At 46.4% G+C, this 13,593-nt stretch overlaps 5 protein-coding genes across 6 annotated transcripts in view; 2 read left to right on the forward strand and 3 right to left on the reverse strand.

The window, feature by feature from the left end:
• Nucleotides 1–65: 65 nt before the first annotated feature.
• Polr3C (RNA polymerase III subunit C) lies at nt 66–2,312 on the forward strand. Its single transcript, XM_017144840.3, has 7 exons — nt 66–201; nt 252–544; nt 599–1,100; nt 1,156–1,261; nt 1,322–1,671; nt 1,726–1,893; nt 1,951–2,312. Exons 2-7 carry the CDS (start codon nt 270–272, stop codon nt 2,116–2,118), a joined length of 1,569 nt encoding a protein of 522 aa, XP_017000329.2. The 5' UTR covers nt 66–201; nt 252–269; the 3' UTR covers nt 2,119–2,312.
• On the reverse strand, nt 2,254–4,985 carry LOC108059511 (protein VAC14 homolog). The gene is made up of 9 exons (XM_017144837.3): nt 4,793–4,985; nt 4,573–4,723; nt 4,282–4,512; nt 3,748–4,213; nt 3,360–3,686; nt 3,194–3,302; nt 2,845–3,141; nt 2,546–2,788; nt 2,254–2,489 (listed from the first exon to the last, which is right to left on the reverse strand). Exons 1-9 carry the CDS (start codon nt 4,888–4,890, stop codon nt 2,348–2,350), a joined length of 2,064 nt encoding a protein of 687 aa, XP_017000326.1. The 5' UTR covers nt 4,891–4,985; the 3' UTR covers nt 2,254–2,347.
• Nucleotides 4,986–5,235: 250 nt separating this feature from the next.
• On the reverse strand, nt 5,236–7,589 carry LOC108059512 (major heat shock 70 kDa protein Ba). Its single transcript, XM_044394057.2, has one exon. The coding sequence runs from the start codon at nt 7,345–7,347 to the stop codon at nt 5,410–5,412; it is 1,938 nt and encodes a 645-aa protein (XP_044249992.1). The 5' UTR covers nt 7,348–7,589; the 3' UTR covers nt 5,236–5,409.
• Nucleotides 7,590–9,008: 1,419 nt separating this feature from the next.
• LOC108059501 (major heat shock 70 kDa protein Ba-like) lies at nt 9,009–11,240 on the forward strand. Its single transcript, XM_044394056.1, has one exon. It carries the CDS (start codon nt 9,250–9,252, stop codon nt 11,185–11,187), a length of 1,938 nt encoding a protein of 645 aa, XP_044249991.1. The 5' UTR covers nt 9,009–9,249; the 3' UTR covers nt 11,188–11,240.
• A 591-nt stretch (nt 11,241–11,831) lies between these two features.
• Octbeta3R (Octopamine beta3 receptor) overlaps nt 11,832–13,593 on the reverse strand; it is a 42,116-nt gene continuing 40,354 nt past the window's right edge. The window contains exons 8-9 of one of the 2 annotated variants that reach the window (XM_044394058.2): nt 13,354–13,462; nt 11,832–13,244 (exon numbers count right to left, since the gene is read on the reverse strand). In XM_044394058.2, the coding sequence (XP_044249993.1) occupies nt 13,034–13,244; nt 13,354–13,462 (320 nt within the window). In that variant the 3' untranslated portion in view covers nt 11,832–13,033. The remainder of the gene's footprint in view (nt 13,245–13,353; nt 13,463–13,593) is intronic. The other variant, XM_044394059.2, reaches the window with a different exon arrangement.

The following is a 13,593-nucleotide window of genomic DNA, read 5'->3' on the forward strand; positions in this document are numbered from 1 at the left end:
TGTTAAATTATTATAATTTAAAAAACTTTAATTACCAAGTAATTTTGAAATAATTTTCCAAATAGTTTTTAAAGATTTTCTGAAGATCTGTTAAGAGATCTTAATATCGATTTGTTATCGATACTTTCCGATGAACAGCTGACTCCAACGCGGTTCTGTTTTGTTTTGGTTGCCCATTTGTTTGATCCACATTATCAGCAGGTAAAATTGTTTGTTATTAATAAAAGAGAGAGATTAATGGAAAATTTTAGGTACCTCCGGCAGGAACCATGTCCGCGGACTACTCGCATCTCAGCTCCGCCATCCTGGAGCAGTGCTTCGGCAAGGTGGTGCAGGCGGTGGCCGACTGCCTCTTTTCGGCCACCACGAGGACCCTGGGACAGATCACCACCACCACCAAGTTCTCGCGCAAGGAGGTGGGACTCGCCCTGGCGGTGCTGGTCAAGTACAGACTGGTCGACTTTGCCGCCTCCAAGCAGAATCCCTTCCTGGCAGAGTACGCCCTGCGGCGCGAGGATATAATCTGCCTTTTGCGGTATCCTCGGTGAGTTCTGTTACTTCTATCCTGTCAAAATATCCAATAGCATTTGCTTTTTAGCTACGTTCACCTGGTGCAAACAAAGTACGGAAATGTGGGTGCCTCCATCGCCGAGGAACTGATCAATTCTGGTTCGGATACGGCCAGTGGAATCCTGATCAAGTGCCTGACAGAAGGCGAGAATAAGGCCGAGAGCCCGGAATCCTACCGCAACACCTTCCTCCAAATGGTCACCGATCACTACATCATCAAGAGACCCGAACTCTTGGTGGGCGACGACCAGGACGAGAATATACCGAAATTCGAGACCAACGAGTGCGATTTCTTCAGGCATCCCAATATTGATCTTCAGCTGCTGGCCAAGATACGAAAAGGAGAAGCCACCCTGGCGGAGGCCAAGGACAGCACTATGGTGTGGAACCTTAACTACGATCGTTTCCATCAGGACTTTCGCGACACCATCATGGTGGATGCAATTGAACGTAAACTTGGCGAAAATGCGGCAGAGTGCTTTCGTTTTATATTGAAGATTATGTATAATACAACCGATCCGTGGCAGAGAGTAAGTTACTAGTTATTTATACGCATCGTAAAATATAATTAATATCGTTTTTCAGAAACTTTCCAACCAGATAACCTTTGTGGAAATTAAACAGGCCATCGAAAGGAAATCCAACAACCTGGATCTTATGAAGTATTTGGACCAGTACATTAGTCTGTTGAGTGGGTATACTTCCCTATAAACTGTGAAAACATTGTTAAGTTGGTTTTCTTACTTTCCAGCCGACGACTCACTGGGTTTCTTCCGGAGAGTGGGAGACATGGGTGGCGGGGTGTACGTGGTGGACATGGAACATGCCTTCGAGTCACTTGCCTTTGCCTGTGTCGAGTCTGTCATCACCGAACGCTTTGGCTCAAAGGCAGCCCGCATATTTCGAGTGATTCGATGCAAGAAATACATAGAACAGGAGGATCTGCAGAAGGAGGCTATGATTCCCTCGAAAGAGGCCAAATCACTGGCGTATAATTTGTTCCAGGAACAATTTATTCACGTGAAGATTATTAAGAAACCGGGCGGCGGCAGTAATGGTCCCGCCAAAGCCTTTTATCTGTTCCAAGTCAAGGAAAAGGATGTAAGTAACGATGGTTAGTAATCAGTGGGATTTCACTAACATCTTATATTTCAGACCGTGAGAATGATGCTGGATGCGAGCTACAAGTCTCTTTATAACACAATAGAACGATCCAACTTTGAAAAAAACGAGCACAAGGGTCTTATTGAAAAATCGCAAAGATTGGATAGTATAGTTGAAACAATGAAGGAACGGGGCGAAACTGACGAATATATTGCAGAGGTACTTATAATTAAAAGCGAAAGTAAATCTATTTTTAACCGACTAATTGCATTTCAGATTGTGGAAACTTTCACGCCACCCGAGTGTGAGATCCTTAATAAGGTTAAAAATCGGATTAAGACCTTGTCCAAGGCAGAACTGACCCTGGATGATACCATCTTCCTTTTGCAAATGTACCAGCATCATTGCACTTCGCTGCCAACAGGTATTCGAAAATTTAAATAAAAGATATTGTTAGGGAAAAGGATTGTCTTATTTATTATCTTCGGTGCTAGAGAAAACTAAAATTTTGGTCATTTTTCTTATGAATTTTGTTGAAACATATATTTTGTTCATTTATCAGAACTTATGAAATGAACGGAATATTAGATTCAAATTTATTAAAACGCATGTGGCGAATAAAAAGACTGCACACTGAATCACAGGCTACATAAATAAGGTATGCTTAAGAAGGTTAGTTACTTTCCGGAGTAATTACACTCCGTTTTCGGTGTACAATACGTTGCTCGCGGTGCGCTCTCTGTAATTTGATGAAGTGTTGTTCCAAGGCATCGAAATCTATGCCGCTTTTGTACTCCAATGAGTTGCGTTCATCTCTGTGGGTAAAATAACAATTACATTCCAAAAGATAGAAGTTGAGGAAACATCTTACATGGGATCGTGACCCCAATAGTTGGGGACGCATTGCAGGCGATTCCGAAGAGTATCAAAAGCCTCTGTCTGCGGTAGCAACATGAGGATGCCAAACAAGGCGTGCGCCAAGTACTGAGCATCCGCGCAATTATTCGCCTTGGAAACGAGCGTGAGGCGCAAAGGAGCGAAAATGGGGGACTCTATCAATTGAACCAGTTTGTCCAATTCGGTAAGCAGCTCTAAGGTGATTTCAACATCAGCACTAGAAGATAGACACTTAATAAACTTACAGACGAATTATTTCTATCAATAACTTACAATAAAGTAACCAAATGGGATACATGCTGGTAGCTCTGGGCCAACAGGCACAAGGACAGCGTGGACACTGGACAGTGGGCCCAACTCTTGTAGAGGCATTGAAAGAGATCCGCTGACTTTTCGTTGGAAATGTTTCGCAGGCTGGTACGCAACTCGAAGAGCTCCGTTGAGGTGAGCAAAATGATGTTCAGCAGGCGCACAACGGTGGAGGCAAACTTTAGGTTGGGCACCTCCTCCGCAATTATTTCCGCAAAGGTGCGGTAAATGTATTCGGCATTCAGCAACACACAAAGTTTTCTAAATGAAAATTGATTAAAAATTATTATAAACAATATCTTTATGTAGTTACCTTATAATAAGACTGGCTCTGTTCTCCAAGATGAGTTTCTCTTCGTTGAAGAGATTCAATAGGCTAAGTAAAAACTTACGATAGTGCGATTTGTTGAAGTCGTTCAACTCTGCATAAAATATATATTTAACTAAATTTCGCTTAGTGTCCAGCAGGAATTTCTTACCCCTGTTATCCTGGGAATTTACGATTTCCGCCAAAACAGATAGACTTTGGAGTACCACCTCATCCGAATTATCGGCCAGAGTTGAGAGCAGGTTATTATTTAAGTTACTCGCATGCACGGACATTTCGTTAGGAAAGTTGGTGAACAGATGATGGATCCACTTGAGTACAGCGATCTTTGTGTGCATGGAATTGTGCGTGAGATACTGAGAAAGGACGTCCATAATTGAACGCAAATCAATTTTGGCCACCGTCTGTGTTTTTAGTTCCTTGGTGGAAACCAGTGACATCATCGAGTTGTTGACCGATACAGCGCACTCTTTAATGCCTAAAAAAGTTGAATATATATTAAAGACATGATTTATGTGAATAAAAGGAAACCATCTTACTCCTTTTGGACTCCACATTGTACTCCAGACAAGGCAATATTGCCGTAAATATTCCGCTGGCATAGGGCAGCACATTGGGGCCGAATATTTGGACAAACTCCCGGATCCAGGTGATTGCAATTGATTTGATCAGCTCATTGGGCGATTGAGCGTGGGTTATCAGCGTATTAATGGTGTCCTCCATTCGCACGGATGACGAGTCACTCCTTATGGACTTCAGGAACTGACTAATCGTGGTCTCACACATTCTCTGGATCTCGGGCGTATTATCCTCGAGCATTACAAATAGCCCATCCAGAATTTCGGTCAAATAGTTGACCATATTAATGTCCGGCACGGCGTTCAGGATGGATATCCATGAGATCACATACTGACGGGCAAAGGCATCCTTCACATAGATGTGCTCGCGCAGCAGAGGAATGAAGGCCTGCAGATTGAAGGTCTGCGAGGATTCCGTGACAATGTCCTGTGGAAAATGGGGGTGATATTAATACGCATATTTTTTAGGAATTAAAAATTATAAATTATATGAACCTTTAGCAGGCGATCCAGTAACTCGCTGCCGTCCTTAACCATCTGATCGGAATCGGTGACCAGGCGGGATAGAGCCGCAAAAAGCTCCGGAAAGAAGGGAATAATGGCGGATCGGGCCACCTTGACCACGTTGTACAAGGACTCGCAGGCAAAGTAGCGCACACGCAGGTCGGGATCCGAAAGACACGTCATTATGGGCGTCACCAGGCCCTGGACATACTTGTCCGAGTCCTGGAAAAGCAAGAGATGTGTCAGCTATTTGCCTATGAATCCGATGACTAATGGATTTACCTTGCCAAGCCCCAATCCCGTGGCTGCGAGACCGATAAGCGCCCCTTTTCGCCGGTTTGCATCCCGTGATGTCGCATAATCCGTGGATAGCACTTCGATCAGCTTACGGATCTGGGCCGAATTGTTCTTGTTGTTGAATTCAGTGACCATTCTGTTGGAGAGTAGGATTTTCCAATTGGGGGTAAGGAATCTTGGTGACGCCATGCAGTGGGTTACTCACTTCTCGATTTCCTGGGAGGCCAGCTTCCGTTTCTCGTACACCTTGTCGCCCAGCGCCTTGGCGCAGGATTCACTTAGCGGGGCGTACGGCGGCTCCATTCTGTAATCCGTATCGGTAATCTTATCAAAATAACAATATTTGTAGGCGGGTTTTCGGATTGCTCTGCATCTCACTGCCAACAGCTGATTTAAGGGGCTGCCAACTCGTGTTCTGAAGTTGTTTCGTTGGGCGCAAAAGCTTTCAACAGCCATTCGCCAAAATTAAAGAAATTTTAAAATACCAGTTCATAAAAAACCTTTTTTATAATGTTCAAAAAATTTAAAAATTGTATGTAAAAGCACATTTCAGTAACTTTGCAACTAATTACTGTTATTATGTTTTACTTAGTTTTCTATGCAGCTCTAAAAAAGCCCCCCCGTTTCGAGATATAAAACGCAATGGAGTTATGTTTATAAAGTAAGATAAATAATATATTTATTTTTCATATTGCTAATTAAGCTTTTATAATTTGTTGCTAACTTAAGACTGGAATAATGTAGTTATTCTACGAGAATGGCAATCAATTGATTTATATCACTTTTAGGAACTTCAACTAACTAATGATAAGACTCTTTGGCTTAGTCCACCTCCTCGACTGTGGGTCCCGAGTAGCCGCCAAATCCTCCGGCCTGCTGGCCACAGTTGGCTCCTGGGCCACCTGCTGCTCCCGCTCCCGCTCCCGCTGCCTGCTGATGCATCTTGGTCATGATGGGGGAGCAGTGGCGGGTGAGCTCCTCCAGCTTGTGGTCGAACTCCTCCTTCTCGGCAGTGGTGTTGCTGTCCAGCCACCGAATGATCTCGTTGCACTTCTCCAGGACGGAGCTCTTGTCCGCCTCGTCCAGTTTGCCAGCCGGCGCCTGATCCACAGCCTGCTTCACGTTGAAGACGTAGCTCTCCAGGGCATTCCGAGATGTTATGCGCTGGCGCTGCTTCTCGTCCTCATCCGCGTACTTCTCGGCCTCGTTCACCATGCGGTCGATCTCAGCCTGCGAGAGGCGTCCCTTGTCGTTCTTGATCGTGATGTTCTTGGCCTTGCCCGTGCTCATCTCCTTGGCGGCGACGTTCAGGATTCCGTTTGCGTCCATGTCGAAGGTGACCTCTATCTGGGGTACCCCTCTGGGCGCAGGGGGAATGCCGGACAGATCGAAGGTGCCCAGTGCGTTGTTGTCCTTGGTCATCGCCCGCTCGCCCTCGTACACCTGGATGGAGACTCCTGGCTGGTTGTCCGCGTACGTGGAGAAGGTCTTGGTCTGCTTGCACGGGATGCGGCAGTTGCGCTCGATCAGCTTGGTCATCACCCCGCCGGCGGTCTCGATTCCGAGTGAGAGCGGGGCCACGTCCACCAGCAGCACGTCCTGGATCTTGCCGCTCTGGTCTCCGCTGAGGATGGCGGCCTGCACCGCCGCTCCGTAGGCCACCGCCTCGTCCGGGTTGATAGAGAGGTTGAGGCTCTTGCCGTGGAAGAACTGCTGCAGCAGGCTCTGCACCTTGGGAATGCGCGTGGATCCGCCGACCAGCACGATGTCGTGGATCTGGCCCTTGTCCATCCTGGCGTCCGTGAGGGCCTTCTCCACGGGCTGCAGGGTGTTGCGGAAGAGGTCGGCGCACAGCTCCTCGAACCTGGCGCGGCTCACCTTGGTGTAGAAGTCGTGTCCCTCGAACAGGGCGTCGATCTCGATGGTGGCCTCGGTGCTGGAGGAGAGCGTGCGCTTGGCCCGCTCGGCAGCCGTCCTGAGGCGTCTCAGGGCACGGGGATTGGAGCGCAGGTCCTTCTTGTACTTGCGCTTGAACTCCTCCGCCAGGTGGGTGACCAGCCGGTTGTCGAAGTCCTCGCCTCCCAGGTGGGTGTCTCCGGCGGTGGAGCGCACCTCGAACAGGGATCCCTCGTCGATGGTCAGGATGGAGACGTCGAAGGTGCCGCCGCCCAGGTCGAAGATGAGCACGTTGCGCTCTCCCTTGAGGTTCTTGTCCAGCCCGTAGGCCAGAGCCGCCGCCGTGGGCTCGTTGATGATGCGGAGCACATTCAGACCGGCGATGTGGCCGGCGTCCTTGGTGGCCTGGCGCTGGGAGTCGTTGAAGTAGGCGGGCACCGTGATGACCGCGTCTGTGATGCTCTCGCCCAGATACGCCTCCGCCGTCTCCTTCATCTTGGCCAGCACCATCGAGCTGATCTCCTCGGGGGCGAACCGCTTGGCCTCGCCCTTGAACTCCACCCCGATCTTGGGCTTTCCACCGTCGCTGACCACCTTGAAGGGCCAGTGCTTCATGTCCTCCGCGATCTTGGGGTCGTCGTACTTGCGTCCGATGAGCCGCTTGGCGTCGAAGACAGTGTTCCTGGGGTTCATGGCCACCTGGTTCTTGGCGGGATCGCCGATGAGGCGCTCCGAGTCTGTGAAGGCCACGTAGGATGGGGTGGTGCGGTTGCCCTGGTCGTTGGCGATGATCTCCACCTTGCCGTGTTGGTAGACACCCACGCAGGAGAACGTGGTGCCCAGATCGATTCCAATAGCAGGCATTGTGTGTGTTTGGGTTTGCTCCTTACTTGGATAGTATGGATAGATGGGTACGAGATAGTTCCTTCTTGTCTTCAGTAATAGCTTCTTGGTTAAGTTTGGAATTTACTTTACTTTAATCACTTTAACTTTAACAGTTTGTTGCAGATTGTTTAGCTTTTTCAGCTGCGTTTGGTTTGCTTAGCTTTTGCTTAGCGATGTTTTCAGTTTGCTTGTTTGAGTTGAATTGACGCTAAGAGAACCGAGCGGCCCTATTTATACTCCGGCGCTCTCTTCGCGAACATTCGAGAGCGGCGCTCTCGAAATAACGAGAACTGTGTGCTGTTGGTGGTGCAAGATAGCAGTCTTTTAAGAGAGGGTGGACGGCTGCACTCGAAATTTCTCGAATTTCCCCGAACAAACAAACAAACCTACCGCAACAAATGGTTGGGTTATTTTGGTTGTTTGGGTTTCTGGAATATTCGCGCGATTTTATTTGTTTATAATAAAGACCAAACACTATCTAAAAGTTAGTTTAAATTTAGTCGTGAACAGAAATAGTTGAAGGGCGTTCGTTTTCCTTACCTTATCTCCTACTAAAATAAACTAAAACTATTTATACCCGTAACTCATAGAGTAGAAGCAAAGACATTAGAATATGCATATATATATAGACCAATATATAGATTATATTGGTCTTTGTAAATACCCACGCCGATAATACAGTGGCTTAAAATTCAAACTCGTATAGCTAACAAACTATGTATACGATTATTTACCAAAATTTAAATGCAGTTATGTTAGGTAGTATTCTGGCCATTATTAACCCACTTCTTTATTTTTAGATTCCATAGAATAACACTTAAAATTAAAAAAAAACTAAGATCATTGACTTTTTTAATGTCAAAGCTTATTTCGTGCAAACCTTTAAAATTATTATTATTTGTAAATTATGGCTAAGAATGTGTTTTTTTTATTTCTACATTGAAGCGCCTTTACTAACAATTTTTTTTGGAATTTTAATTATGTCTAATACACTAAAAAAAAAGTTACATGCAAAAAAAATAAAATAATCAATTAAAATGTTTAAATGTATATTTTCGTATTAAAAATTTCGAAAAATGTATCCCAAATTTGCAGAATTTATTGGGCAAGAACCCAGTTCTCAACTATCCATGATCAAAGGCTTCTTACGAAGGAATTAAGTGGTACCAATAGGCCCAAAATGCATCCTGTACAATAGTATCTGAACCGGAACAGACTTAAAATTATTAAAAATGTATAGTAAATTTAACAGTAAGGGCTTCATATTCTAATGTCTTTGGTAGAAGTCCTTTAGAAGTTACTTCACCAATATGTGTTTTATCGCCTTTTTATCGTCTAGAAGGGTCTCTTTCTGTTCACGACTATATTTAAACTAACTTTTAGATAGTGTTTGGTCTTTAATATAAACAAATAAAATCTCGGGAATATTCCAGAAACCAAAACAAACCAACCATTTGTTGCGGTAGGTTTGTTTGTTTGTTCGGGGAAATTCGAGAAATTTCTTTTACAGCTGTCCAGCCTCTCTTAATAGACTGCTATCTCGCTCTGGTGCACCACCAACAGCACACAGTTCTCGTTATTTCGAGAGCGCCGCTCTCGAATGTTCGCGAAGAGAGCGCCGGAGTATAAATAGGGCCGCTCGGTTCTCTTAGCGTCAATTCAACTCAAACAAGCAAACTGAAAACATCGCTAAGCAAAAGCTAAGCAAACCAAACGCAGCTGAAAAAGCTAAACAATCTGCAACAAACTGTTAAAGTTAAAGTGATTAAAGTAAAGTAAATTCCAAACTTAACCAAGAAGCTATTACTGAAGACAAGAAGGAACTATCTCGTACCCATCTATCCATACTATCCAAGTAAGGAGCAAACCCAAACACACACAATGCCTGCTATTGGAATCGATCTGGGCACCACGTTCTCCTGCGTGGGTGTCTACCAACACGGCAAGGTGGAGATCATCGCCAACGACCAGGGCAACCGCACCACCCCATCCTACGTGGCCTTCACAGACTCGGAGCGCCTCATCGGCGATCCCGCCAAGAACCAGGTGGCCATGAACCCCAGGAACACTGTCTTCGACGCCAAGCGGCTCATCGGACGCAAGTACGACGACCCCAAGATCGCGGAGGACATGAAGCACTGGCCCTTCAAGGTGGTCAGCGACGGCGGAAAGCCCAAGATCGGGGTGGAGTTCAAGGGCGAGGCCAAGCGGTTCGCCCCCGAGGAGATCAGCTCGATGGTGCTGGCCAAGATGAAGGAGACGGCGGAGGCGTATCTGGGCGAGAGCATCACGGACGCGGTCATCACGGTGCCCGCCTACTTCAACGACTCCCAGCGCCAGGCCACCAAGGACGCCGGCCACATCGCCGGCCTTAATGTGCTCCGCATCATCAACGAGCCCACGGCGGCGGCTCTGGCCTACGGGCTGGACAAGAACCTCAAGGGAGAGCGCAACGTGCTCATCTTCGACCTGGGCGGCGGCACCTTCGACGTCTCCATCCTGACCATCGACGAGGGATCCCTGTTCGAGGTGCGCTCCACCGCCGGAGACACCCACCTGGGAGGCGAGGACTTCGACAACCGACTGGTCACCCACCTGGCGGAGGAGTTCAAGCGCAAGTACAAGAAGGACCTGCGCTCCAATCCCCGAGCCCTGCGACGCCTCAGGACGGCTGCCGAGCGGGCCAAGCGCACGCTCTCTTCCAGCACCGAGGCCACCATCGAGATCGACGCCCTGTTCGAGGGACACGACTTCTACACCAAGGTGAGCCGCGCCAGGTTCGAGGAGCTGTGCGCCGACCTCTTCCGCAACACCCTGCAGCCCGTGGAGAAGGCCCTCACCGACGCCAGGATGGACAAGGGCCAGATCCACGACATCGTGCTAGTCGGCGGATCCACGCGCATTCCCAAGGTGCAGAGCCTGCTGCAGCAGTTCTTCCACGGCAAGAGCCTCAACCTCTCCATCAACCCGGACGAGGCGGTGGCCTACGGAGCGGCGGTGCAGGCCGCCATCCTCAGCGGAGACCAGAGCGGCAAGATCCAGGACGTGCTGCTGGTGGACGTGGCCCCGCTCTCACTCGGAATCGAGACCGCTGGCGGGGTGATGACCAAGCTGATCGAGCGCAACTGCCGCATCCCGTGCAAGCAGACCAAGACCTTCTCCACGTACGCGGACAACCAGCCAGGAGTCTCCATCCAGGTGTACGAGGGCGAGCGGGCGATGACCAAGGACAACAATGCACTGGGCACCTTCGACCTGTCCGGCATTCCGCCTGCGCCCAGAGGGGTTCCCCAGATAGAGGTCACCTTCGACATGGACGCCAACGGAATCCTGAACGTCGCCGCCAAGGAGATGAGCACGGGCAAGGCCAAGAACATCACGATCAAGAACGACAAGGGACGCCTCTCGCAGGCCGAGATCGACCGCATGGTGAACGAGGCCGAGAAGTACGCGGATGAGGACGAGAAGCAGCGCCAGCGCATCACCTCTAGAAATGCCCTGGAGAGCTACGTCTTCAACGTGAAGCAGGCTGTGGATCAGGCTCCCGCCGGCAAACTGGAAGAGGCGGACAAGAACTCCGTCCTGGAGAAGTGCAACGAGATTATCCGGTGGCTGGACAGCAACACCACTGCCGAGAAGGAGGAGTTCGACCACAAGCTGGAGGAGCTCACCCGCCACTGCTCCCCCATCATGACCAAGATGCATCAGCAGGCAGCGGGAGCGGGAGCGGGAGCAGCTGGAGGTCCAGGAGCCAACTGTGGCCAGCAGGCCGGAGGATTCGGCGGCTACTCGGGACCCACTGTCGAGGAGGTCGACTAAAGCCAAAGAGTCTTATCCTTAGTTAGTTGAAGTTCCTAAAAGTGATATAAATCTATTGATTGCCATTCTCGAAGAAAATCATACTTAACTAAGTTATAACTATAGTATTCCAGTCTTAAGTTAGGCAACATAATAATTTATAAAAAACTAAATTATAAGGAAATAAAAAATGTATATATTTTAAAATTAAAAAATATCATTTTGTTTTTCTTTTTGATATGATGCATTGATATTGCATTGAAAGATTAACTTTTAAAATCATGGAAATTATGGTAACTAATGGGAAGTTTGAATTTTACAAAACTGATGGGCTCAGGAATTTAGCATCCATGTTTATGATAATTTAAGTAATAAATTATTCAAAGGTTTTCAACCTATAGTTTTTGAAAAAATGTTTACAATTTAAGATGTGTTCCCAGAAGAAAGGGTTATTGCCGTTTTTAGGATACCTACATTGGTGAATATATCGAACACAGACTTAGTTTTTATCTGTTTTTATGAAAGGTTTTTATGTTATTATTCATTTACAGATTTTGTCACTGTCTTTTAATATTTACCCCGTTTACCCATTATTATTACAATATTACCTGAACAAAGGACAAACAGCTTTTAAAACACGTTATTTTCACACTTTAATTTGCAATAGTTTAGTTCAGCAAGTACATTTAAATACATAGCGATATATGGCCTTACACACTTAGACACACGCACATACATAGTACAGATTCTGAGACGGGATGCATTACTTGCTCAACGCAAACCAATTCAACTAGAAGTACAATCAATTTCCTTTACTATCACAAAAGTCGTCGCAACTCAGGAGAGAGGGGAATAGAACTAACTAAATTGAAATAAGTGAATCGATTTTACAGCGAATAGCGAAATTTCCTACAGCTTGCCAATTTTGGTTGTTCAAAGTTCATTCTTGTTTACCCATTGGTAGATTGTCTTTCTGCTTGAAAATTCATAACGTCACCTAGACAATTCTCATTCATTCTCTATTTTTTCTTTACATAATTTCGATTGCGTAATTCATAATTTTCAATTTTATTTAACTCGATTATGTAGATTTGGTTTGCTAGTTTTCTAGGATACATATGATACTTAATGCTATAGGTAAGATTATGGCATTTCACTTTTTCCATGATTTTCGGTTCTTTTGAGTGTTAAAATAAAAGTGGTAAAGAAAAGTTTCTCCAAATTCGTTTTTTTAAAATATGTTTTTTATAAACTCAAATTAACAAATGTCTATTCAGAAATGTGGTCCGTAGTCTTGAGAGCAAAGACAAAGTAATAACTTTCTCAGAGAAATGAATTCACAAATGGAAGTAAAATAATCGATGGAAATAGTGTATTATCTTCGACAGGCCGAAGGACCTTACATGATTCTTACAATCCATTTGACAACATTTCACTTTAAATTGGAATTTTTCTATGCATAGAGTGGCGCGCTTACTAATTGGTTTTTATTTTTTATCCCATATATGTATATTTTTTTTACGTATATCTCCTGTTTAGTTGGACAAACAACACTTATATATGGATAGTATAGTTCCGGGGCAGCATTGTCCCTGCAACCGCTGCTTGGCGGGCTCAGAACACAACTTTAATTTAAATTCCCTATCGTTGCTTAAATGAAATTGTACACGTATACATAAACACACATTGAGTATTGCTTAGCTCCAAGGATTTTGCTTCTGGTATTGCCGTCGCCCTTGTTTTCCTTTGCTTTCCTTTTTGTTTTTCTTCCTTTGGTATAACGATTCACTCAAGTATTAAATATCACTTATAGGGGCATTGTTCCATATCGAAGGGGGGATGTGGTTGCGATGCATAGGGATCCGGTCTAGACGTAGTAGGCGTTGTAGGGATTTCGTTTCTCCAGACAGGGCAACACACACTCGAGCGTATTGCGGAATGCCTCGCGGAAATCGCGATTAAAGTAGGCATATATAAGCGGATTCAGCGTGGAGTTGAAGTAACCGATCCAGAATAACACCACGACGAGCACATCGGGGCAGGGGCAGGCGGGTCCGCAGAGCGATGTGATGACATACCTGGATGGGAAGGCAGAAGTGTGTAAGAATGAGTATGGGGATGAGCCGCCATAAGATGTCGGCCAACCGATTACCGACTACGGATTACGGATTACGGCCTATCACTCACCACAGAAAGAAGGGCAGCCAGCAGAGCAGAAAGACGCCCATGATGATGCCCAGTGTGCGGGCGGCCTTGTGTTCGGCCTTCCATCCTTTGGCCGGTCGCACGGAGCCGCCTGTGGGGGCAGATAAAGAGTTTAGGACCGAAATGAAAGAAGGCAATTGGCTGATTAAGTTCAATTCGATACGATTCGATTCGATTCGTTTCGAAACGACTCGATTCGCCCTGGTGCGACCCATTCTTTGG

This window comes from Drosophila takahashii, chromosome 3R (genome assembly GCF_030179915.1).
Source record: "Drosophila takahashii strain IR98-3 E-12201 chromosome 3R, DtakHiC1v2, whole genome shotgun sequence".
NCBI classification, from domain to species: domain Eukaryota; kingdom Metazoa; phylum Arthropoda; class Insecta; order Diptera; family Drosophilidae; genus Drosophila; species Drosophila takahashii.